The sequence below is a fragment of the Plectropomus leopardus genome, chromosome 20 (genome assembly GCF_026936395.1).
Source record: "Plectropomus leopardus strain MGB_pleo_1.0 chromosome 20, ASM2693639v1, whole genome shotgun sequence".
NCBI lineage: Eukaryota > Metazoa > Chordata > Actinopteri > Perciformes > Serranidae > Plectropomus > Plectropomus leopardus.
In genome coordinates, this window is record NC_142195.1 from 27,020,165 (window position 1) to 27,044,459 (window position 24,295).

General features: G+C 39.0%; 1 protein-coding gene across 3 annotated transcripts in view; it reads left to right on the plus strand.

The window, feature by feature from the left end:
• The window catches only part of shroom3 (shroom family member 3), a 63,426-nt gene that overhangs the window by 16,272 nt on the left and 22,859 nt on the right, over nt 1-24,295 (plus strand). For 2 of the 3 annotated variants that reach the window (XM_088070590.1, XM_088070591.1), the window contains 7 exons: nt 7,852-8,037; nt 17,221-17,346; nt 20,569-20,790; nt 21,509-21,828; nt 22,725-22,971; nt 23,140-23,195; nt 23,753-24,221. In XM_088070590.1, coding sequence (XP_087926716.1) covers nt 7,852-8,037; nt 17,221-17,346; nt 20,569-20,790; nt 21,509-21,828; nt 22,725-22,971; nt 23,140-23,195; nt 23,753-24,221 — 1,626 coding nt within the window. Of the gene's footprint in view, nt 1-7,851; nt 8,038-13,212; nt 14,088-17,220; nt 17,347-20,568; nt 20,791-21,508; nt 21,829-22,724; nt 22,972-23,139; nt 23,196-23,752; nt 24,222-24,295 lie in introns of those variants that run through there. The other variant, XM_088070592.1, reaches the window with a different exon arrangement.

The following is a 24,295-nucleotide window of genomic DNA, read 5'->3' on the forward strand; positions in this document are numbered from 1 at the left end:
TTGTTGCAGCCAGTATTTGGCATTGGCTGTGTTCTTCGTTCTGCTGCTGAAGCACAAAGAGCTTTGTTCTACTTGCTTTTGGTAAAACATCAGCCTTGAAAAAACAACCTTCTTGCTTCAAGCGTCCGTGTTTGTTGCTTTTTTTCTGACCTGAGCACTCGAATGTGTGTATGTTGTGATTAGGACTACATGAGTGGGAAGGATGGTATTTTCGGGGAGCTGGTGAAGGCAGTAAAAGACCAGGACTCAGCAGTGGTGGTGGATGGGTGCTGGTGGCGCCCGTGTAACTCCTCAGTTAATCTAAAAGCCGAGCGACGGGCCGAGCTTTTAAAGTCATCTCATCAATAGTAATGACATCGACATAACGTAGAGGTGTGTATTTTTCAGGCTGCTAGTGTTTGTGCTGTCAGTGCCGTCGGTGTGACCACGCTCTGCAGTCAGTCAGTCGGTGTTTTGTCGAGCAGGTTCGTCGGCTGTCTTCTTGTGTCCTGCGCTGGTCTTGGCATTTGCATGTGCTTTGTTTTGCTTTGTTTGTGTGTGTGACTCAGACAGAATGCAAAGTTGACCACTCGCCTCTCCTCGCTGCTGGGACACTGCTCGCCAGGAGGAGAGTGGGCGGCAGCTCCTGAGAGCAGCTGTGTTAGTGTCCGTCAAATAGATTTTTCTCTAAATACAGGCAGCGTTTCCCACAGAATTAGAATCTATTTGGCGGTAGTCAGCAAATGTTTTTTTTTTTATCACTGTGTCCCCTCTCTAAATATTTGCGGGTCCGTGAACACATGTCGGGCTCTTCATGAGTTTTTTTTTTCCTCAGCAGCAGTTTGTGGAGTTTGAGTTGCGGGGCAGATAATTGATCTGTTGGTCAGGTCAGATCAGATCAGATTAGATAAATGGATGAGAGAAGCAGCTGCTGCAGAGGCGAGTGAAAGCGAACTTTTAAACTCAGTGCAATGAACACTTTCACTGCATCTGCTTTGTTTTCTGCTCCGTCTGTGCCCAGATTACGCCAGTGCAATTAATAATCAGACAGTATACATATATAAATGTGTGTGTGTGTGTGTATATATATTCCAATAGTGCTCCTTTTGAATGATCCACCTCAAAAAATAAAAAATCAATGCGTGGCATTGGCACTGTTGTGTCTGTCTTGCCTGGACGAGGCTGAATAACTCCAAAGTTTGCATAAATTCTGGCAAAATAAAATGCGGCATTGCCATTTTTCTAAATGGTATATTTAAATATTTCTGCATACTGGTTTCCTAAAACAGTCATGGAATTTCTAATTCGGGTATGACTGGAAAACAGAGGCTATTGTGGATTCAAGGAGCCTAATTGTTGTCATGTGTGATGATGTCAATCCCCATAGTAGCCATTTCATTGTTGTGAGACCATTTGAAATTATTGTGTTGGAGCCGAGTGTGGGTGGTGGGTGCGGATGAGGGACCAAATATGGAAAATTTTATCCCCCTGTCCAGAACTCATAATGGCTGGCCTTGTCTTTTAATGCATTTCACATTTTTATCCCTAATATCTTGCCGTGTTTTACGTTGCATTTGATCACATGCTTTACCAAATTGGCTTCAGAAACATGGGAAGAGGGCAACAAGCATCTTAACAAAAAAAAAGCCCAAAAAACTGCAAGAAATTAGGTAAAATTAACAAGAAAATTACCTAAAAATAAGCAAAAAGAAAAAAAGAGGGACCTAAAGAAAGTGCTGAAAAAGTATACTTTTTATTTTTTTTTCTTGAGCATAATTTTAAATATGTAGTTAGAGAACTATAAATATAGTTGTCTGCACATTATCCCCTCGTTTTTCGATAGTATCTAATAATCCCCCCCAGCCAAATCTCAGACCGTTTCCTTGTTGTCTTTTACTGATTTTTTACAGTTTATCTCTAAAATCTTACAATGTCTTTCACAGTATTTTAACCCTTTTAAACCTATGCAGATGACCTTGATTTCTTTCAAAAACATGGGACAACAATCGACTTAACAACAAATGAGAATTATAGATCCTTTTCTTTTGGTAATATCTAATAATCACGCCCAGCTAATTTTCAGATCGTTTTTGAAGTTGCGGGATATTTCTTGCCAAGTTGCTTATTATGGTTTTTTTTAGTGATTTTAAAATAAATCAAGCCATTTTCTCAGGTTTCAAAGGGTTAAACGTTAGTGAAATGCTGCAAAAGAAAACTGATGTCAATTCAGGTGTTACGGTGTTAAATCGGACTGTTTTTCTGGTATGTTTGGTATTTTTGTCTGTGTTATACAATCTGTTTATGTAAAGGTTTGAGGAGATGCCGCTTTCTGAATAAATTGACATTTTGGATTCAAATTAAAGACGTGAATCAGACTGCAGGGAGGTGAGAGAGTTAAAAAAAGAGCAGATGAGTCATGCTGACAAAATGCTGTGAGGAGTGTGTGTGAGTGTTAGGAGGTCACGCTGCATACCAGCACAGTTATCAGCAGTGTGTCACAGTGTGTGTGTGTCACAGAGTGTGTGTCACAGAGTGTGTGTGTGTGTGTGTGTGTGTGCAGGAGATGAAGGTTACAATAACAGCGATTTCTCTGATAGCAGATATTTTTGTTGCAGCTGTTGCTGAGGTGCTGTGACCTTTGACAGCAGATGTGTTAGTGCAAATACTCGAGTTAAAGAATTACTTCAGTCCCTCGTATCTCTTTTAAATCTGACCAAATTTGCTTAATGTATTTTTTTAAAAAAACATGTAAAGCCAGCAATAAGCAATTTTTAGGAAAATTACCCAAAACATTATCAAGAAACTTGTAAAAAGAAAAGAAATTAACTGAAATTTGTCAAAAAAACAAGAAAGAAAATTGAAATAACAAAAATAGGAAATTACCTAAAAAAAGTGCTAAAATAAATTCAAGGTAATAGATAAAAATAATAGCAGTTTTTAATAGTTATGATAATTATAAATATAGTTTTCTTGGTATTTTTCCCTTAGCTATTTGAAAATTTTCTAACTATTCTCTCTCTTTTTTTAGCTAATTTTTTAGGTCATTTTCTCATCATTTTTTCTTGTCACTGATTTTTTTTTTTTTTTTTTTAAGAATTTGCTGATATTTCTAACTGATTTCTCATTTACTTTTTTCCACGTTTTTGAAAGAAATCGCACTAATTTGCTCAATTTTTCAAAAGTTTTAATACTTGTGAAAGACATCTGAAAGCAGCACAAGAAGAGTGATCCAGGATGCATAATGATAATTTATCAATTACTCGCTGTTTGTTATTATGCTACAGAGTAGAACACAATATATACACAGTAGAAATAAGGATAAGAAAGTAAAATATCGCTTTAATGAACAAATTGAAGCGAAAGAAAATAAAAACAGGAGGACTGAAAAGGGAAATGTAGTTATACACAAATGGAGGCCAAGAAGAATGGGGACACATGTAGTTGTCTTTAGGTCTTTCCCTCCATCTCTCATCCTCTGTCTCTGTCTCTGTCTCTCATTCTCTGTCTGTCTTTGTCTTTTTTCATTCATCTCCAGTGACTCTGCCTTTGTGCTCTTTTGTTGTTGGCTGACGTAATCGAGCTTAATGAATGTTTGAGTTTCTCTGCTGAAAAAAAGAAGAGGAAGAAGTCATTACAGGGACGAACCGCCACAAAACCGTTCCCCAGGCAACCGCTCTGTGTGTGTGTGTGTGTGTGTGTGTGTGTGTGTGTGTGTGTGTGTGTGTGTGTGTGTGTGTGTGTGTCTGTGTGTAACAAGCCTATATTGTGGGTTCACACAGAGACTTTTTGGGGACTCATCTGTCAACACTGTTGTTACTGCTGTTGGACCGTTCTGCGAAATATCTGCCACTGACAGGTTCAGATTATCATTGTAAATGTTTAACAACGTCATGAGAGGATCCCTGCAGAGACAGACCTTTTTGATAAAGAGTAAGATCCTTTTTGTTTAACCAGAAACAGCCCTAAAATCACCAAACCCACCAGACTCCATTCAAATAAGTCGTAATTTTAGTGTGTATAGAGCAGCATATTTTCACATCCAGCTGGGTGAATTAAAGGTTTATTTCAACCAAACCAGAGTCGGTGCTTGTCTGAACAATGGAAAGACAAACCAAGATGTTTTTTGTATGTTTTATTTTGTTTCTGTCGACTATAAATAAAGCGCATTTTAAACTGATAAAGTTACTGTTTATTTATAATCTGGTGGCATTGTTATCAATTGGAGCACTTTCACACCATGAATTTATTTGCACCAGAAGTGTTTTTTTTTCCACTGACAGGCTCAGATTGTCATTACAAATATCTGACAACAATATAGAGGATATCCCTACAAAAATAGACCTTTATTTTGAAAGAGAAAGCACAAACATCCCTGAAATCAGCACCACCAAACCAACCAGACTTCATTTAAATAAAGAGTGATTTTATCACTGTGAAACACACATTCATTCAGAGTTGACAGAGACAAAACAAAACTCACAAAAGCCAAATTTGATCATCATTCGACTCTGAACAAACACCAGCTCTGCTTTAAATGAAATAAACCCTAAAATAACCCAGTTAGATGTAAAAATATGCTGGCTCTATACACGCTAAAATTACTACTTATTTGAATGGAGTCTGGTGGGTTTGGTGATGGTGATCTCAGGGCTGCTTCTGGTTGAGCAAAAATGATCTTACTCTTTAACAAAAAGGTCCATCTCTGTAGTGATCCTTTCCATAATGTTGTCAGACCCGAAAAATAATAATCTGTGCCTGTCAGTGATCAAAAGCACTTTTACACTGATGGACTATAATTGCCCCACATGGTTTTCTTGCAGCTTTTTTCTCCACTTCAGCGCTTTCTCTCAATACTGAACCAATTTTGAATTTTTTTTTCTCCATTAGTCATTTAGACACAAAAACATGGGAAAATAGGGTCCAAGTTGAAATATACTGAAGTTACTCTTAGACATTGCTGAACATTTGACTGTTTTCTCAGGCATATCCAAATGAATTGAAAAAATCTGGCACAAAAACTGGCAAAAGCCAAAAAAAACCCACAAAAACCAAACTGACCATGATTGTCCATCACTATATGTGCTATGTGCATCTTTTCTGACACATATCCCCAAAATTGACAGTATATATGGATACTTATGTGCCTCCGGTAGAATTTAAAATAACTACGAACTAAATTTAGGCAAAGAGCACAAGGTTCAACTGAAGGTCAGAAGGCGTTCATTCAGACTTTTCTTCCGTTCACTTAACCTCTGAACGCCTGAACTATCAAACAGGTAAAAGATACAGAAAGAGCAGTGTGTGTGTGTGTGTGTGTGTGTGTGTGTGTGTGTGTGTGTGTGTGTGTGTGTGTGTAATGAGATGGAAAGTGGAATGCGTCCCTCCTGTTCAGGTGAATTTAGGGTGTTGTGGCTGCCACACATTCCTCCGACCAGCTCGACAGGTTCCACTTTAATGGGCCTTTATCTGTGCACCTGTGTGTGTGTGTGTGTGTGTGTGTGTGTGTGTGTGTGTGTGTGTGTGTGTGTGTGTGTGTGTGTGTGTGTGTGTGTGTGTGTGTGTGGTACAGCGGTCTATTCTGAATACTCATCAGAGGAATGTCCTCAGTTAATAATATAAGTCTGGGTGTGTTTCTCTCTTTGTGTGTGTTTGTCAGTTGTGTATTGTCTCGTGTTTTCACCTCTCCGTTGAAAAGGGTTGCAGATTTAAAGGCTCGCTGGAAAATACTCTGACTTTAGGTACCTGCGCAGTGAGAAGAGCCTGAACTATCTGTTAAGCTTTGCTTCACTCATCACTTCCACTAAGTTGTCAGTTCAAGAACGCCTCGTAAAAACAGCAGTCCTGCAGGAAATCCCGCCAGCGTTCGTGTCACTAAGTCATCTGGTAATCAGTAGTCGAGTTGTGTCATCCTTTACACAAAGATGGCGCTACAGAGTCCCTTTTTTCACAGCTTTTGCCTTTTTTTTACATAATCAAACAACTACAGCGTCATGCTGCTCCAGTGTGTTATTTTAGACGACATACCAGCGTCACGATTTCAATCAGTCTATAATGTGACATGAAATATCCATTGGCCGTGCTTTATAAAAAATAATAATGGCTTTAAAGGGTAATAAAAATCATTTTTCATCCCTGTTATCTTGCGGTTGATCTCATCCTCTGCTAGGACACTATGAAGCTCCCGGACACCATTGTTTTCCCAATTTGCGGACATTTATGGACGCTGTCCTTATTTATTTATTTATTAGTTAATGTTTATTTTAAAGGGACACAGCATATTAGTCGGCAGTAACAGACAATAAAGAAAGAAAGAAAGAAAAGCGGCTGCCAAGTGGACAAACAAAAAACTCGCACACATGTACAAATAAATTTCCAGTTAAGTGAGTGAACCCGTTTTTCTGATTTGTGTGTGCATAGAAAGATGATTCACTGGGTCAGATACTTAAAGAGACAGTAATTGACTTCTCTCTTTGTTGGAATAAAAAAAAAAAACCTCAGGAGTACCTCTGCTTTTAGGCTGCTGTGACCTCTCAACTTTGACCTCTCCACTGTTTTTGATACCGTTTTTGACCTTTGAACTGCAGATTATTTCTCTTATTTATCACGCTCTGGAGGCCTCTGTGGTGATCACGGTTTGATAAATGACTTAATCGTGAGTGTGATGTCAGAGGACAGAAAAAAAGGCATGCAGACAGTCCTGTTTGTACCGGTCGGACCTGAACTCAGCAGGGTTGGTTTATTTTGGCAGCCGAGTGGCGATTCTGGAGGTGCGATGGTTATAAACTAGATTAGCCAATTTTATCCGGGCCAGAAAATCAGAGAGAAAGTTAGAAAATGAACAATATTCTGAGATCTCGTAGTTGTTAATCCCACCTGTCCTGTTTTTGCCGTGTTGCCCTCACCACCAGTTATCTGCCACCAGTTAAATACTGGTCAAATATGCATGTGGCTGCTAGAATTTAAATAATAAGCATTTTTGAGCAATTCTCTGCGGTATCGTTTGGTGCATTTTACATGCTTACGTTCTTTTTTTTAAATTTTTTTATTTTGGCGGTGTTCGTGCATATGGCATACTTTTTGGCAAGACTGTGTGTTTTTGTTTAATCTTGAAATTTCCAGCTCAGCTTCAACAATAAGTCTAAAATACAGCATCCCACAGCCGTCAAAGCATAAACGCATACACTGTATTATTTCTGGGTCTCATTCTGGGGTTTTGAATTGGTATTTGACTTTTTTACTATTTTCCACCTGATTACGTCATTTTTTTTAACCATATTTGGCATATGGAAAAAATACATGCTATTTCCATTAGGTGCAATGTCATAACCAGTGTTGCTGCTAATCATTGACATATCCCAGACTGATAATCCAAAAAAGTCTTCTTTTTTTTTTCATTTAAGACATAGTGGCATCATGACAAAAACCTGGCATTTAAAGCAGTAAAATTCAGAAAATTAATTAATATTTGATATTCATGATTAGCACTGATAATGGTTAAAAAATGATCTCAGTGAAAGTAGAATTTATTTTTTTTTATGTATAATATTGATTTTGATAAGCACATTGTGCACAGAGCTGTATGGGAGTGTGTAATATTAAAGATATTGATATATATCATATTGAAGGTGCACAGATGCTCCAAGAGGTTAGATTCCTGCCTTTTTTGTGGCTGCAGCGATCACACTCAATAGTGAAACAATTTTAAAAACAGTTGTTCCCATTAGTTATTTAGACACAAAAAAAACGGTCCAGGTTAAAAAAAACACCGAAATAACCCTTTAAAATCTAATCAGTGTAAAAAAACAAAGATGAAAAAAAGGAAACGTGCAGGATGAGGGAAAGTTTCTCATCATTTTCTTCCTCTCTCCTCAGAGAGTTTGATCAGGGATACATCGAGGAGTTTGGTGCTTCACGTCCCTCTCTCCCTGCTCTTCCTCCTCCTTCTCCTCCTCCTCTTTCATCGGTATCGCCGCCGCCACAACAACAACAAACGCCACCATCGTCCCGCCACAGCAGGTCATGTTCAGCAGGAGGAGTCCAACTACGCATCAAGAACAGGTAGGAGAGTCCCTCCATCCACTGACGTCCATCGAAATCATTTCTTGCACTTGTAATGAGGACATTACAGGACATTTGTAGGATTTTAGGACGTTTCTCAGACTTTAGGACATTTTTTAGAATTTTAGGACATTTTTGCGATTTAAAACATTTCTCAGATGTTAGGACATTTCTCAGATTTTTGGACATTTCCAGGATTTTCGGACATTTCTAAAGAACTTTGGGATGTTTCTCAGATTTTAGGACATTTTTTCAAGGATTTAAGGGCATTTCCAGGATTTTAGACGTTTCTCAGATGTCAGGAGATTTCACGAATTTTCTGACATTTTTTAGGACATTTAGGGGGTTTCTAGGATATATTTATTTTTTTGATTGATTTTTAACAGATAACACACACACACAACCAAAAAAAAAAATACCCACCAACCCCACAACCAACTTCTGACCAAAAATGGCTATATTAGGCTTCATTTTATTTAGATACATTTCTTGGATGGTTGCATTTGTGTAGACAATATGTAATCTGGCCACCATAGCTCTTCAAAAGCGGTGTAAAGAGAGACGGTATACGTGATGTAGTTGTGCATGAGTTGTAGGTGCCGCCATATTGTCGCTGACTGGGACTTCCTGTCCGGCGGTTGATAACAGTTCCTTCCAGTGTTGATAAATTCTCTTTGTTTTTCTAACCGTTTGGGACGGTCAGACAGGAAGTGATGTCAAATAAGTGACAGATTTACTGCCGTCAGTTGAAGAGGTCAACACCCCCTGGTGTTAGGATGTCCTGTCTATGCTTCCTCTGTGTGTGTGTGTGTGTGTGTGTGTGTGTGTGTGTGTGTGTGTGTTTTACAGTCAGAGGATTGATAGCATCCTGCTGTGTGTTTGTGACTGAAGGTTCGAGCTCAGACCAACAGGGAAACAAACCCTGAAACAAACAGAGTCAGCTGAGGTTGCTATGGTAACCACCTCTTGTTTCTTCATTGGCTGTATAGCTGCCGCTCCGTCCAGCTGACTGTCGGCTTCAGGAAGTCTTTGACGTCACACTGATGTCCAATTATTGCATTTTTTCCGAAAGCTCACTCTGCATTAACCCTTTAATTTGATGTTTTCGGGGACCAGAACATAGGGAAACCAAGTTGGAAGGAAACAGCGACAAGAAAATGACCAGAAAATTAGTTTTCAAAGAGGAGGAGGTTATTACAAAAAAATGGAGAAACAAAAATTTAGAAAACTATATTTTTATTTATAGTAATTTTATTGTGAATAGAATGAAATGTATATGTACTTTATGAGGTAATTTTCTTGTTTTGTTTTGTTTTTTACTTTTTTCTTTCTTTCTTTTCTCCTTATTTTTTGGTAACTTTCTCGTGACTTTTTTTTTTTTAATATTATATTTTTTTAATAATTTAGCAATATTTGTGGACGTGGGAATGGCACACTTTTTGGAGCGAAACAGCACCGAGAGCAGTGGACGTACTGAACTGAAACACTAGCAGCGCTCTCATTTTAGTGCAGAGCATCAGATTGGATACAAAAGCACTGACTGATTCATGCAGCAGGTGTAGAAAAGATAGATTACTGGCTAAAAAATATAGTTGAGTCAACAGTAGGAAAACAACTTTAAGAAAGGAGCATGAAAAGTTCTCATTCATTAAAAAAATGACTTTTTCTACTCGTGTACGTTACTCACACAGACAAACAGTCTATAAATACTGACGCTCTGCTGCAGCCGCTTTCATCCTAATATGGAGGTTAAGTTCTGTGTGTGTGTGTGTGTGTGTGTGTGTGTGTGTGTGTGTGTGTGTGTGTGTGTGTGTGTGTGTGTGTGTGTGTAATGAACATCATCGCCTCAGGAGGGTGCTAATGTGACTACAGACATTGACTTTTGTTGATTTTTCTTGTGTCCTTTTTCCCAGTCCCTCTCTGTTATCCTTGGACTATTTATTCATTTTATTCTATTTTTAGTGTCATTACACATTTTACTTTTTTTTTTTTTTTTAGTGCACACTCACATGTCTTTGTATCTTTTATTGGTTTATTCCTCATCTTAATGATCACTTTATGAGTTTTTATTTTAATATTTAATCTATTTGATTTGCATTTATGGACAGTTGTTTAGTGTCTGCACTTTCTACCTCACACTTTGTGCCGCATTGTATAAATTATTATTATTATTATATATATATAGTTTTTTTTTTTGCTATACTAACATTAGTTTCAAAACTCATCATTACTTGAATTTTCTTCTTTTTTTTTTAAAATTTCCCCATATTTTTTTTCTACTTAACTTTCAGCACACAAATAGACAGATCAAACAATGAAACAGTTCAGGAAACACACACTGGCCACGCAAACTAAATGAATTAAATCAACTAAATAACATTAGATTGTACACATCATTATCCCTAGTACCCACCTTTACACCTGAATCTGTGTGTAAAATACTCCATTGGTGTGAAGTCAAAGATCAGTTTATGCTATCCAAGGATTTTACGATTATTTTTAATTAATATGTTTTTTCGAGCAGCGAATGTAAGAATACTGAATAACCTTCGATATGATCCCTTAACCCTCAAAGTCTGGGGTTCCTTGAACATTTTTGTAAACTACGACATTTGAAAACAATGTTCTTGGGACGCTCTCAGCTCCAGTGCTTTTATTTTGAAAGGGCAGCGCAGCAGTTGAGTTGGACTTGTTGCGGGTTTGCGTCTCCTGCTGAAGTGCTGCTGAGCAGCAACATGTTGTAACGACGGGCTCATTAAAAAGTCCTCTGCCGCTGGTCTCAGAGCGCCAGATAAACACGCAGAATGACTCTATTCTCCCACAATCCCCTGGGCTCAGGGTGGTTATCAGATACCACCGCGGGGAGAGGAGAGCGGAGGGCAACGCTGGTCTCTTATTGGTCCAGAAAACAGGAAGTGGGCCATCAGAGCCCCATGAGGCTGGGTGTTAATACGGAGAGGACAGACGGACGGATTTATAAACACTCACTCTCTTCTTTCCTTTGCTTTCATTTTCTGCTCTTTTATCCTTTTTTAATTTCCTCTCTTCTCTCCTTTTCTCCTCCTTCTCCTCTCCTCTTCCTCCTCTTCTTCCCTCTTTCCTCCTCAGATGTTTCTTTAGTTGAATCACCACATTTTTCTAAAACGACATCATGTAATTGCACAAAACACACACATGCAATACAAACTCCCTCCTCACTCACACACACACACACACACACACACACACACACACACACACACACACACACAAAGTGTTGTCAGTGTTGTGTGGTGTTAATGCGTATATTAACCCTTTAAAACCTGTGCAAAGTTGTGTGATTTATTCAGGAAAATAAAGCAATGACCAACTTGGTAGGAAATGTCCCACAAATTTCAAGAAATTGGACAAAAGTGACAAGAAAACACCATAAATATGTGGACACATGAAGGGTATAAAAAGAAGTATACATTTTAAAAATAATTATTCTTTTTAAGCACTTTTTTTTTTTTTTGCTTTACTCAGGTAATTTTCTTGTACTTTTTTTATAATTTCTTCCTAATTTTTGAGCTATGTCTTGTTAAATGGCTCACTGCCTTCTTTCCATGTTATTACATAGGCAAATAATAATAATAATAATAATAAATAAATAAACACAAAAATTGTCCTAAAACAACATAATTTTAAATATAAAATTATTATAAATATAGTTTTCTGGACATTTCTCTCTATTTTTTTAAAATCATTTATTAATAATCCTCCCCTCTTTTTTTAGGACAAAGTTTTTAGGTAATTGTTCTTGTTACCTTTTACTAATTTATTGCAATTTGAGTTGTTTTTTTTTGTCAATATGGTCATTTCCTTTTCCCCCATATTTTTGGGAAAAAACTGAAACACAGCTTGTGAATATTAATGCAGATCAGGGTTTTTAATTCCCACAGCCACTTTACCTGACCTGATAGCCAATCCGGTTTACACATTTTTTGACGTGTACTTTTAAAACTAATAATTTTAATATGTTAATGCTGTTAAACAGACACATAAAAGCTGTTTACAGTTTCAAAAACTGTGTGTTTTAACAAATTCACAGTTAAAGTGAGTCCGCAGTATCCTCGTCTGCCGATCTCTCTTTTTCCAATTTTGGTTTCCGAGTGGATCAAAGAGATTATTATTCTGGGCTGGAGGAACAGTTTCCCACGACAACAGATAAGGTCTCTGTTCAGAGACACACCCTACACACACACACACACACACACACACACACACACACACACTCTGTGTAATTGTTAATAAACAGTTCTGATTGTAGATGCTTTAACGTATAAACACTCATATATCGGTGTATACTATATATATATAGTATGTGTGGACACTTAAATCCTGATTTCTCATCGTTTATCGTCCACTCGTGCTCTTGTCTATTTGTTTTGTCTTTTTATGTTATTTAATCCTTAATGATTTTTCTTTTATTTTTCTTTTCTTTTCTTCTGCTGTTCTGTGGCGATCGTGATTTGGTTTGTTTTGCTGAACATTTTTAAATTGAATCAACTTTAAGTCATAAAAACAGTTGTGATTGTGATGCGGTCGATATCGTAGACTGTATAAATCATATAGATCTTATAGGGGGCGTATCTCCAGCTGCCTTGGTGGAGTCGGACGTCAATAACTGGATTGTCCTCCGGCGCTTGCATACTGGGACGAGGACAGTGGTCCAGTTAAATGGCCTAATGGAGCTAAAACCGTAGCTCCACTAAACTGAGCACGTAAACGTACTGAGTGATACTCCAGCAGTCGATAATAGTGAGCTGATTGTTCACAGCAGAAGCACACGCTGCATCATGAGACGTCTTCGTCCCCGCGGCCTCAAAATCCATTTCTGCTGCAGCGAGCTCTTCACTGCTCTGCTTGTTTATGTGTCCTCCCTCTTCTTCCTCTCCTCCCTCGCCCACCTTTCACACTTGTTATTGCTTCCTCTTTACCTCTCACCCCCTCCTCAACTTATTCTGTTTTACTTTAACGTTTTTGAGACAATATTGTGAAGCTCCGTCTCTTTCTCTCTTCCTAATTTCTCTCATCGTTTCCCCTCTTTCCTCCATCTCTCTATCACTCTTCATTCCTCTGCATCTTCTCCTTAACGACTCTTATCTCCCTCCATCCTCCCTCCCTTTCTTGCTACTCATTTTTCTCACTATCTCATACCCTTCCTCCCCCTTTTCTGTCCTCCCTCCTCTCTCTTTAGACTCTCTCTCAAAAACATCAGCAGCTACCATCCAGACCGAGCTGCACCGAGGATGTTTACTTCATGCTTTTATCATAATGACACTTAATTGTTTGCTTAACGAGCTCGGGGACCAATGCGACTCGAACCGGAGCAGAACCAGAGCGAAGAGACACATCAGAGGAAGGTAGAGACGGGATCGGAGGTGGCGATACTTTTCGATGGAAAAGAGGAGTAGAAAATTTAGGTTGCATTTGTCTTTTTTAGCAGTTTTTTTTAAGGAGCGACAGCAGCGATAGAGACGCTTTTGAGCGAGAAAGAAAGCGTTGTGTAGAGTTTGAGAAGAATCGGGCAGACGCAGGTGAGAAAAAGGAGGTTTTTAGGGTGAAAAAGTGCGAAAAGTTAAGAAAAGCCATGGCAAACGGAGACGGCTGAAGGTCCAAAAGGTGAAGTGAAGAACAGAAGAATTTCACAAGGACTTTCGTACTCAGGAGGGCATGTGAGGGATCAGCTAAGTTCAGATGAAATCAGGTTTTCTTGGAGCTTTCTAGAAGGAAACCAAACTGAAGGGCGTGGAGATGCAACTTTCCCGGACTTTCTAAGAGAAGAAAAAGCATTTAGAGAGGCAGAGTACAGCTGACCTGAACACACTCGAGTAGAAACTAGACTGAAGTGGACTTTGGATCGAGGACATGGAGCTGCTGGAGGCGTTTTACCGCCGGAGGCTGCGGAAGAAGCAGAAGAAATCGGAGCTGGGTCGGTCGGACGGGGCGCTGTGTCGAGCGCCGTCGGAGGCCAGCGTCAACGGCCTGGCGACCGGCCTCATCTCCAAAGTCCTCAGATTCACCTCCAGGTAAAACAGGTCACGTGTTTAGTTCGTTTGGCAGAAACTTGGAAGACATTTAGAGGTCCGATTTTGGTCTGGACGCGTCGAGAGATCAGTGGGGCAGGAGCCAGGTATTCGACTGTGTTGTTATTTAGAAACGACAATGAAGAAATTCTAGATAAATATCAGTTTCCCAAACATGAATTAATTTGTAGCAGCACGCCACAATATCAACGTTAATCACCACTAGAGATGATAACAGTTACTCAACAATCGATTAATCGGTTGTTAAGAATTTAATCGATCAGTCGACTGTGCAGTGCTGTCAGTACATGCAATATGTTGCTGTGAGCTTTGAGACAGAAATGCATTTGTTATTGTTTGAAATAACCAAAGTTTTTATGTTTGTTTTTTTTCAAATCAGCAGTTAATTTTACCAATCATCGATTAAGTAAAGTGCTTACAATGTGCACCCCTAATCACCACATACTGATGCTCTTTTTTTAAAAATGTGAAGATGTTATTTAACTGTCGAGCTGCTTTCTTTCTTCACACAATCGCAGAATAAATGTTGGCGTGTCACATTTCTGCTAACCACGATAACACAAAAAAAACACTTGATTATGGATAAGAAAGTGCTTGTTTTAGCTTAAAATACCTGCTGGACACACAGCGATGTCTGTCTCAGTCGTACTGTCCGCTGAGGAAAAACGACGAGTCGCATTAAAATAATTGGTTTTGTTGCTTGTTGGTCTCAAACAGTTGTCTGTGGTTTGGAAGACGTCCAGCTGAGGTTGCAGAAAACGCCTTTTTTTTTTTTGCTTTTTGGCTGCTGTCTGTCGCTGTTTCTCCCCTCAGCGCCAGGGACAGTTGGCGAGAGACCGCCGAAAAAAACACAGCGACTGTGCTAAGTGTTAGCATGACATGGCTAACATTACCTAATGTTTAATTATGTGTTAGCTCTTGCTAACCCGGCAGACGTCGAACCGACTGCTCAAAGCGGGTCCTCAGATGCTGCGTCTAACCTGTGCAACAGAAAGACTGAATCTTATGAATCTCAAATCTTAAATTTGTTGGCGCTATTAATATATTGTTTCTGTGTTTCCATTTCACAGCATTTTTTAAGCATTTTCTGCAATTCGGAGCCTAGTATTTTTAGCATTTATGTATCCATATTAGAAAATGTCCCAAGCTTTTAGTATGCCATAAAAAGCACGTAGATGAGTCTTCGTTTAACCAAACCATTGGGATTACAAACGTGCATAAAACAAGCCAAACTTTTGAGAAAACAGAGACTGAAAGAAGATCCAGAGCCCAAAAAATGGTATTTGGGACGATTCAGATTTCCTCCAGAAATACACAAACGTGAATGTAGCTCTCATAAAGTTTCACAGATAAACAATAAACACAGTAAACAGTTTGAGGTGCTTCCTGTAACTCCATCAAAAACCATCACTGTTGATCAAACTGAAAGTGATAGTTTAAACTCACTTTAGACCCAAATTTTTCATCATGACTGATTTTGAAATAGAAAAGTCAGCTTGTATCTGATCATCAGTTTTGAGAACATTTTCATTGAATACTCACTAATTCAGTAATTAGAGCTGCGAATTGAATTTATAAAATGCACAACTTTGATTTGACATGACATGAGTGACTTGACCAAAACCAAATCATGTTTTAATTTGCATTAATGTGATCAAGAATAACACTTTGAAACTCAAATCCCTGCAGCCGTCCTCAGGTCTGTCCCCTGAGAGCTAATAAAAGGGTGAATATCTGTTCACGTGTGTCAGCCGCGATAACGTGTTGAGGTATTCCAGTGGCGTCCTGAGCTTCACAGACACGCAGGCTTTCATGTCTCTGTCTCCCACTTACTCAGATACCATCTCTTCCTGTTTATCTGTGCAGATAAATGCAGAACATGTCAAATATGACGAGCCAGAGGGAAACTGTAACTGCCGCGCCGCTCAACGGCCTTTTTTATCACAAGTGGTTAGATAACACAAGTTTGAAAGTAGTGATGTCATGACGATTATCACTGAAGACAAACACATGTTTTATCACTGATATAATATCACGGCGAAGAAAATGTCTGTGAGTTTTAACAAAGGATGAACAAAACACACGAAAAAGTCGGTCACGTCTCACCACTCTGCCGCTCTCACTTCTATTTTTGCTGCATTTTCTCACTTTTGTTTGTATTTACTTTTCTGTTTTCTTTTACAGTTCAACCCCAAAACATATTTTTTCTCTTTCCTGTAACGAATAGTTTTGCTGTCGAGTGTTTGAGATATCAGCCGTAAAGATTGGCTTGTCGAACTCAAAGTGCCAAAAAATCAATACATTTGAAAAACTCAGCAACGTCTACTGAGCTCAGCTGAGGAGGACATCATTAACCCCTTAAAACCTGAGCAAATTAGCTTTATCCCGTTCAGAAACATAAGAAACATAAGGGTTGAGCAACTTAACAAGAAATGATCCAAAAATTAGCAAGAAATTAGTAAAAGGTTACAAGAAAATTATCTTAAAATGAGCAGGAAGAAAAAGAAATTTTAAAATAAATAAAATTTATTATTATTATGAAAATAAAAATAAAACAACATTAAAGTGCTCAATTGCATTCTAATAATTGTAACATAATTTTAAATATATAGTTATGATCATTGTAATTATATATTATATATTTTCCCTAGCTTTTAAAATTCAAAATCTACTTTTTTTTGCATTTTTTCTAAAGTTACTCAGTGCTTTTTTCCCATTTTTTCTTTTATTTGAGTTTTCATTTATTGTTAAATATGGTGATAATAAGTGAAGGCAAGTGCAGGGACATCTAAACAGACAACAGAGATAAAAATACATAATAATACGGGTGAAGGCAGAGCAGAACATTAAGAAAACAGACCAACAAAAACAAAAAAAGGGGATAAAACAAGTGCTCAGTCTGATGAATATGCATTTTATTGTTGAAGGAAATCAAACCTCTTTGCTCAAGATTTGGCTTTTGAAAAAGTTTGATCAAAACTTCCAAAATCATTTATAACTTTTTTTTTAAGTTCAGTGAAAATTTTGAATAAAAAATGATTGAATAAAAATATCTTGAATAAGTTCCTCCAATGCGTCAAAATCCTGTTTGCACACTAACTGTGTCTTCTTTCAGACGCAGTGAGCCGGCGTCTCGTCCTCACTCATGGCATTCGACGAAGCTCGGTGAAGGTCAGCAGCTGTCGGGTCAGCGAGGGATGGACACGATGAGCAGCGGCTGGCACCACAGCTACCACGCCAGGTCAGCGGCCAAAATTTGCTTGAGTATATTCATTATTTTCACAGACGCTGGTCTTGTTCGGCCCCTTATTTTTTTATTCTTTCCATCAGTTGATTGTTTGCTGGTCAGCAACCAGCATGAATATACAAGATTCAGTGTGCAACCAAACATTTTCCTCCTTTTCTTTGTCGTTTCTGCGTTTTTCTGTAATTATTTTTATCGGAGAGGGTATAGTAAGAGGTATTATGGCAGCACTGGGCACCCAAAGTAATGATTCACAGCGGGTCTGTTAACCTTTAAAGTCCTGAGCAAATTGGCTTTATTTCTTTAAAAAAAAAACAACAACAACAAAAAACCCCAATAAAAATTTTAAAAAACATGGGAAGAAGGCAATGAGCAATGAAAGTGACCAAAGAAAAGAAATTAACAATTTAAGAAATACGTCATAATTTTGTATATATTTTTACATTATTTATTTATTTGTTATTTATTTATTATTTTCTAGTAGTTTTCTTTTAACTTTTTTTACTAATTTCCTGCTTTTTTTTGGGCCTTGTGTTGTTTTTTTATTTTATTTAAAAAAAAAAAAAAACTCAAACCAATGTGCTCAGGTTTCAAAGGGTTAATCACCCTCATCGTTTGTTACCTGACTTGTTCCGGGTAGACTCCGTGCACACCTGTATCTGCAGATAAGAAGACAATAACACAAGATAAGAAACACAAGGATTTTTGTTTTATTACTCAGGAAACTGCCAACTTGTCTCTGCGGTCCTCCACGACTGTCTGAAGACACGATCTGAGTCTGGGATTTTGGGTTCAGTGTGTGCCAACATCACTCAGTCACTCCGGAGGTCAAAGTTCGTGTTTTCAGAGAGGCATTTAATGTTCGATATCTTATCTCTGAATACCAGACACCAGTCTTCACTCCGGATCTCAGCTCTCCGAAATCACATGAATTTAACTCTGCAGCCTTTTTTTATCTTGTGGTTACAGTTTCCATGACGATCACTGTGTTTATAAAACGAGAATGGACATTTTCGGAAAGAGAAGATATTTATTAGAAAGATGGGACATATTTGGAAAGTGAGGAACATTTTTAGAAAATGAAGACATTTTAAGAAAGAGGGGGATATTATTTGAAAGTAGGACATTTTGGAAAGCTAGGGACGTGTATCTTTTAATGGGAAAATGAGGACATTTTTAGAGAATAAGGGACATTTTTGGAAAGTGAAGACATTTTTAGCAAATAGAGGTTTTGGAAAGTGAAGACTTTTTTTTAAAAGAGGACATTTTTTCAAAGTGAAGACAGAAAATTAGCATATGAGGGAGGCTGAGGACATTTTTTTAGAAAATTAAGGCGATTTGGAAAGTTGGGGCATCTTGGGAAATGCACATCCTTTTGGACAGTTAGGAACTTTTAAATTGATGACATTTTAGATAGTAAGGACGTTTTTGGAAAGCTCCTTAAAAGGGCATTTACTTGGTTTTAAAGTTAAGATTAGAAAACATTTCGGTTGTTTTTTAGGTGAAACACGATGTGCATGAAGGTTTTGTCGGATGAGTTTTTGTCTTGTTTTGGGATGCAGATCTGTTGTCTCAGAGCAGTCAAAGCTCCCGCCTGATAATGTCTGCAGACATGGTCATAATATTTTATGCATCTGACATTAGGGAGTGTTCCCAGTATCTGCAGTGATACATTTAGTCCTCCCAGTTGTACAAACTGGTCCATAGATAATTGTTGTGGTGTTTTCTGTGCATTATGTGGAGCTGTTGGTCAGCAGGTTTGTGTCATCAGAGGAAGTTACATCACGGTTTCTCTGAAGGGCGAATAAAGGCCTCTGATGTGACTTTGTGTGTGTATGTGTGTGTGTGTGTGTGTGTGTGTGTGTGTGTGTTTTGGGTGGACGGGGCATTGACGTCGATGCCTGCAGAAAAGGGGCATTCCTGATACCCTTCCCCCTCACCTTCAGGTCTCTCATGGCAACCTCAACACACACACACACACACACACACTCTCTCCGCTGTCGTGTCCTGTTGGTAAAGTTTGTGTGAAAAAGTTTATCGTAACATTCGTGCAGCTCTGATTTCACAGAAATGAAGTTAAGAAAGACAAAGTCAAAAAGGGACGGACACGAAAAACAAAAGTTAGTGACACAGAAAGAGAGAAATGCAGACAGAGACAGACGGAGAGTGTCCCCCTTTTCCGGAGCAGTAATTGCATTGTGTTCGGTTGAGGGATTTGGTGGGTCAAATTGTGACGTAGACACACACACACACACACACACACACACACACACACACACACACACACACACACACACACACACACACACACACACACATTTACATTCCAGGCAGTTATCTGCAGTGATGTAACTGCAGCTTCAGCAGCAAATCACCAACTTTACAACCAACAGTTAGAAGAAATAAAACCCTTTTCAGACATGCACCTGGTTACGTCACCGCTGTGGGATTTTAACATGGTGGAGTCATCTTTTTAAAAAACACCCGAGTCATTTCATGTAGCGGACAAAACAGCGGATATCGCGCAGAAACACCCAGATAGGTTGCGCAGTTGTGCTGGAAATAACGCCTGCTCTGGGTGGCACAACCACGACTGGAGATGCCACTGGTGTCTTGCTAAGAAACACACGTTTGTTGGCACAATTACAGCTTGAAATGCCGCCAATGTCTTGTTAAAAAACACCTATTTTTGGATTAACAATTGCAGCTGTAAATGTTACTGATGTCTCGTTTTTGTTGGCACAATCATGTACCGATTATTTCTCACTGGATAGAAATGCTGATAATGTCTTGCTTAAAAACACCTGCTTTTGGTGGAACATTTACGTCTGGAAATGCTCCATTGTCTTGCTAAAAACACCCAGTTTTTTGGTGGCAAAATCTGTCTGGAATTGCAACCATTACCTCTAAATATTATATACGTCTCTCAAAAAACACCTGGTTTGGCTGCACGATCATGGCTGGAAATGCTGCAATGTCTCACTAAAAAAAAAACAATTAGTGCCACAGATGTCTAACTAAAAATGCCATCAGTGTCTTGCTAAAAACACGATTTTTGGTGACATAATTGTGGTTGGAAATGCTGCTGATCTCTCGCTGTAAAACACCTGTTTGTGGTCGGACAGCTGCGGCTGGAAATGGCACCAAAGACTTGGTGGGAAAATTGTCGCTGGATCTCCTGATTTATTTATTTATTTATTTCAATTCTCTGTCTCTCAGTGCCTCGACCACTGACCTGTCCGGGGGTTTTGACTCTGGCGGCAGCTACCTGAGGAAGAGTCCGGACCAGTACAGCTCCAGGGGCAGCATGGAGAGCCTGGACCCTCCCCAGTCCTCCCAGCTTCACTCTGGAGCTCAGCACCACCACCACTCACTGGGCCACCACACCCACAGCGGACCCCACCCTGCCTACTCCTCCTGCCACCAGCTGTCCTCCGCCAGGTTCTCACACACACACACACACACACACACACACACACACACACACACACACACACACACACACACACAACTAAAAGTTGTCTGTCTGTTGTTCCCGTTAGTCACAAAGTCACAAAAAAGTTGGAAAATAGGATTCAGGTTTCAAAATACTTTGAGTTCAGCTTAACTCGCCATTTGACCACGTGTCATTTATAGCTGGATATATATGCAGAATTCCCACAGTCATGGAAAAACCTGGAAAAGTCATGGAATCACGTTTTCCAGGCCAAAGTTATGAAATAAGTAGAAATCACTGAAAGATTTAGAAAAGTCACTGAATTATTTACCCTTTAAAAAATGAGCAAATTGGATTGATTTCTTCCAAAAATGAGAAGGGAATGAGCAATTTACAAAAATACCCCCCAAAATAGCAACAAGTTATGATGGAAAATTACCTGAAAATTAGCTAATAAAAACAAATAATGGAAAAACACAAAAACAAAAAAAATGCCCAAATGAAAAAACAGCTTTAACATAGTAATTGTGTTACATAATTTTAAATAACAATAATAATAAATATATCATAAATTAATAAAATTAATTAAGAAAAAAAAATCATCATCATGGGTCCTCATCATGAAAAATCATGGAAAAGTTTTGAAATTTTGTCCATGAATGTGTGGGGGAACTCTGTATCTAAATGTCTTGATGTGAAATACGATCTCTGTTTATATTCCAGGTCCTCGAACAGCATCGACCACCTCCACAGCAAACGAGACTCGGCCTACTCCTCCTTCTCCACCAGCTCCAGTATCCCGGAGTACCTCGCCTCCACGCCCTCCTTCAGCCCAGAGCGCTCCTACTCGCTGGAGACCGTCCCTCAGAGAGAAGGAGGAAGTGGAGAGATGACGCAGGCCGACATGTGTTACGTCCGGACGGTTTACGACGCCCAGCAGGGCCTGTCCCAAGAGCACGAGCTGAGCTCCACCTCCGCCGCGCTGCTACGCAACAGCGATGCCAGAGGCGGAGGAGGGATGAGGCCAAGCCGAGATCAGCAAGGTGAAGTCTTTACTTCAGGAATTATTTTATTTGACAAAAACAGGTACAAAATAATATACAAATAATATTTCTAATAATGATAATGATCATGATAATTTATCTGCACAATGTTTGATCTTAAAAATGTCAAAAATTAGTGAAAAATTCCCACAGCCAAAGATTTTGTATTTAGACAGCTTGTTTTACTCTATATGAAGTACAAAACCTTCGTAACTCTATATGACACAGAACAGCATCATATCCTCCCATTTCAGAGATGTTTTTTCCCAAACAAATTTCCTTAGTTTTAGTTCTTTTTTTTTCCATAAAGGGGTTTTTAGGGGAGTCTTCATTCGTCTATATTAATAACAATAATAATACATAAATCAATAAAAATCTTAAAATGAAAAAAAGAGTGGACACAGACAGAAACAGACACAAACAAACCAAAATAATTCACATCATATCACATCAGGGTGTTTGCCAAATACGTTTTTGTAATATTCTAAAAATCTGTTAACAACTGTAATATCATTCAATATTTTACCCTCAAAGATATAATCTGTTCTTATGATGATACAAGTAACAAATATTTGAATTATGTTGTTAATTTCTCTAATTTTAATTGGGAAATTCTTTATCCATAAATAAAACTGTTTAGGTTAACAACCCTCTTTCCATCTTTTCTTGGTTTATTTTTTTTTTTTTTTTAAAGAAAAGATATAAAAAAGCACTTTTTTGGTAAGATGTCACCCCTTAAATAAGACATTACTCTCACTGTTGGAGCTACACATAAATAAAACTCAACTCTTTCCTCTTTTGCTGTTACAAACAACCAAAAAAGCAACAGGTGTGACCTTTGTGTACATAAATGTGGTATGATGACATCATTGTTTGTCTTTGTATTATTGATTCAGTGGGCGGGGTCTGTTACCGTGGCAGCAGCAGCGGCAGCAGCAGCAGTTGCGGCAGCAGCAGTGGTGGAGCGCCAGCGTCAAACAGACACAGTGTGGGGCCAATATGGGGCCCCGCAGCCAGCCGCAGCTCTTACGAGAGCCTGAAGGGGGCGCCGGCACCACCGAGGCGCAGCGACAGCTACGCCGCCATCAGAAACCACGAGAGACCGAACTCCTGGTCCAGTCTGGAGCACGCCCGGTCACTACGGTGAGTCGGGTCTGTCAAAACAGAGTCAACAGTTATTCTCAACCAAAAACAAACCCTGATGTAATGATAATGGCGAGATAATGAGGAGGTACAATATGTACCGTTGTGTTAAATTGAAATTTCACTTAAACAAATCAGATGTTTTGTAATCTTGTGTGTTTCTCTCAGGTCTCTGCAGAAAGGTTCCTGGCATCACTCCAGTGGCTCTGTGGCCTCAGGTGCAGGTATGTTTGAAATCTGCCTCCATGATGTTACTCATTCTAATAACCCCCCCCCCAAAAAAAAGGATTTAAAATAAAGACAAAAAAAACAGGAAATGACCTGAAAATGTGCTTAAAAATAATGTTTTAAAATATAAAATTATTTTTTAATTTTTTTAATTATTTTTATTTTATTTATTTATTATTTTTTATTAATTTATTATAATAAATATTTTTAGATAGATAGATTTTTTTAAACATTATTTTCAAAATCTGCTAATTTCTTGCAATTTGTGGACACACTTACTGACAAGTTGCTCATCGCTTTTTTCTATTTAAAAAAACGTATAAAATGGTTGGATTTGAGTTTAAATACCTGTGAAGGCGTCTGAATGCAGCACAAGAAAAGTGATGTTGATTCAGTTTTAAGATGTACTCAAAATATATAAATAGAATTACAGCATGCATTAAATGTGTAGATAACAAACACCTTAATATGCTGCAAGTAACATCATCAACATCCTCTATACAGAATATTTATGCTTTATAAGTTGTGTGGACCCTCTCCGTTACGTCTGCAGCTAAAGGCTCGTACAGCGCTGAGGGTCAGCTCCACACAGTGATCGAGAAGAGTCCAGAGAGCAGCCCCACCACGAAGCCCCGGCAGGGCGGAGGTTTCCCCCAGCCCCCGTCACCTCCTGAACCCTCCTCCAGCCCTGCAGGCGCCATCCCTCAGTCTGGACGGCTCATAATGCCCACCAGCATGTACCCCGTCCCCCAGCTGGAGCCCCACTACGCTCAGATGCCCAGCGCCAGCCCCGGGCCGGCGTCCTCTGGAGTCTACCCCGCCCTCGCCAAGGAGAGCAGCCGACAGCAGCAGCACGGCGTCGGAGGGAGAGAGGAAGAGAGGCGGAGGGATGGAAGGATGTCAGCGACAGAGAACGGATACCAAAACAACACTTCTTCTTCTTCATCATCATCATACCCCTACTCCTCTTCTTCAACGTCTGCCTCCACACAGCTCAGGACGCCAGCACACGAGGCTGACAGGTGATTTTAAACTGATGTCATCAGCTGCGTTTTGATTGTCTGTAGTTGGTGGGCGATGATGTTCACAAGTCTTT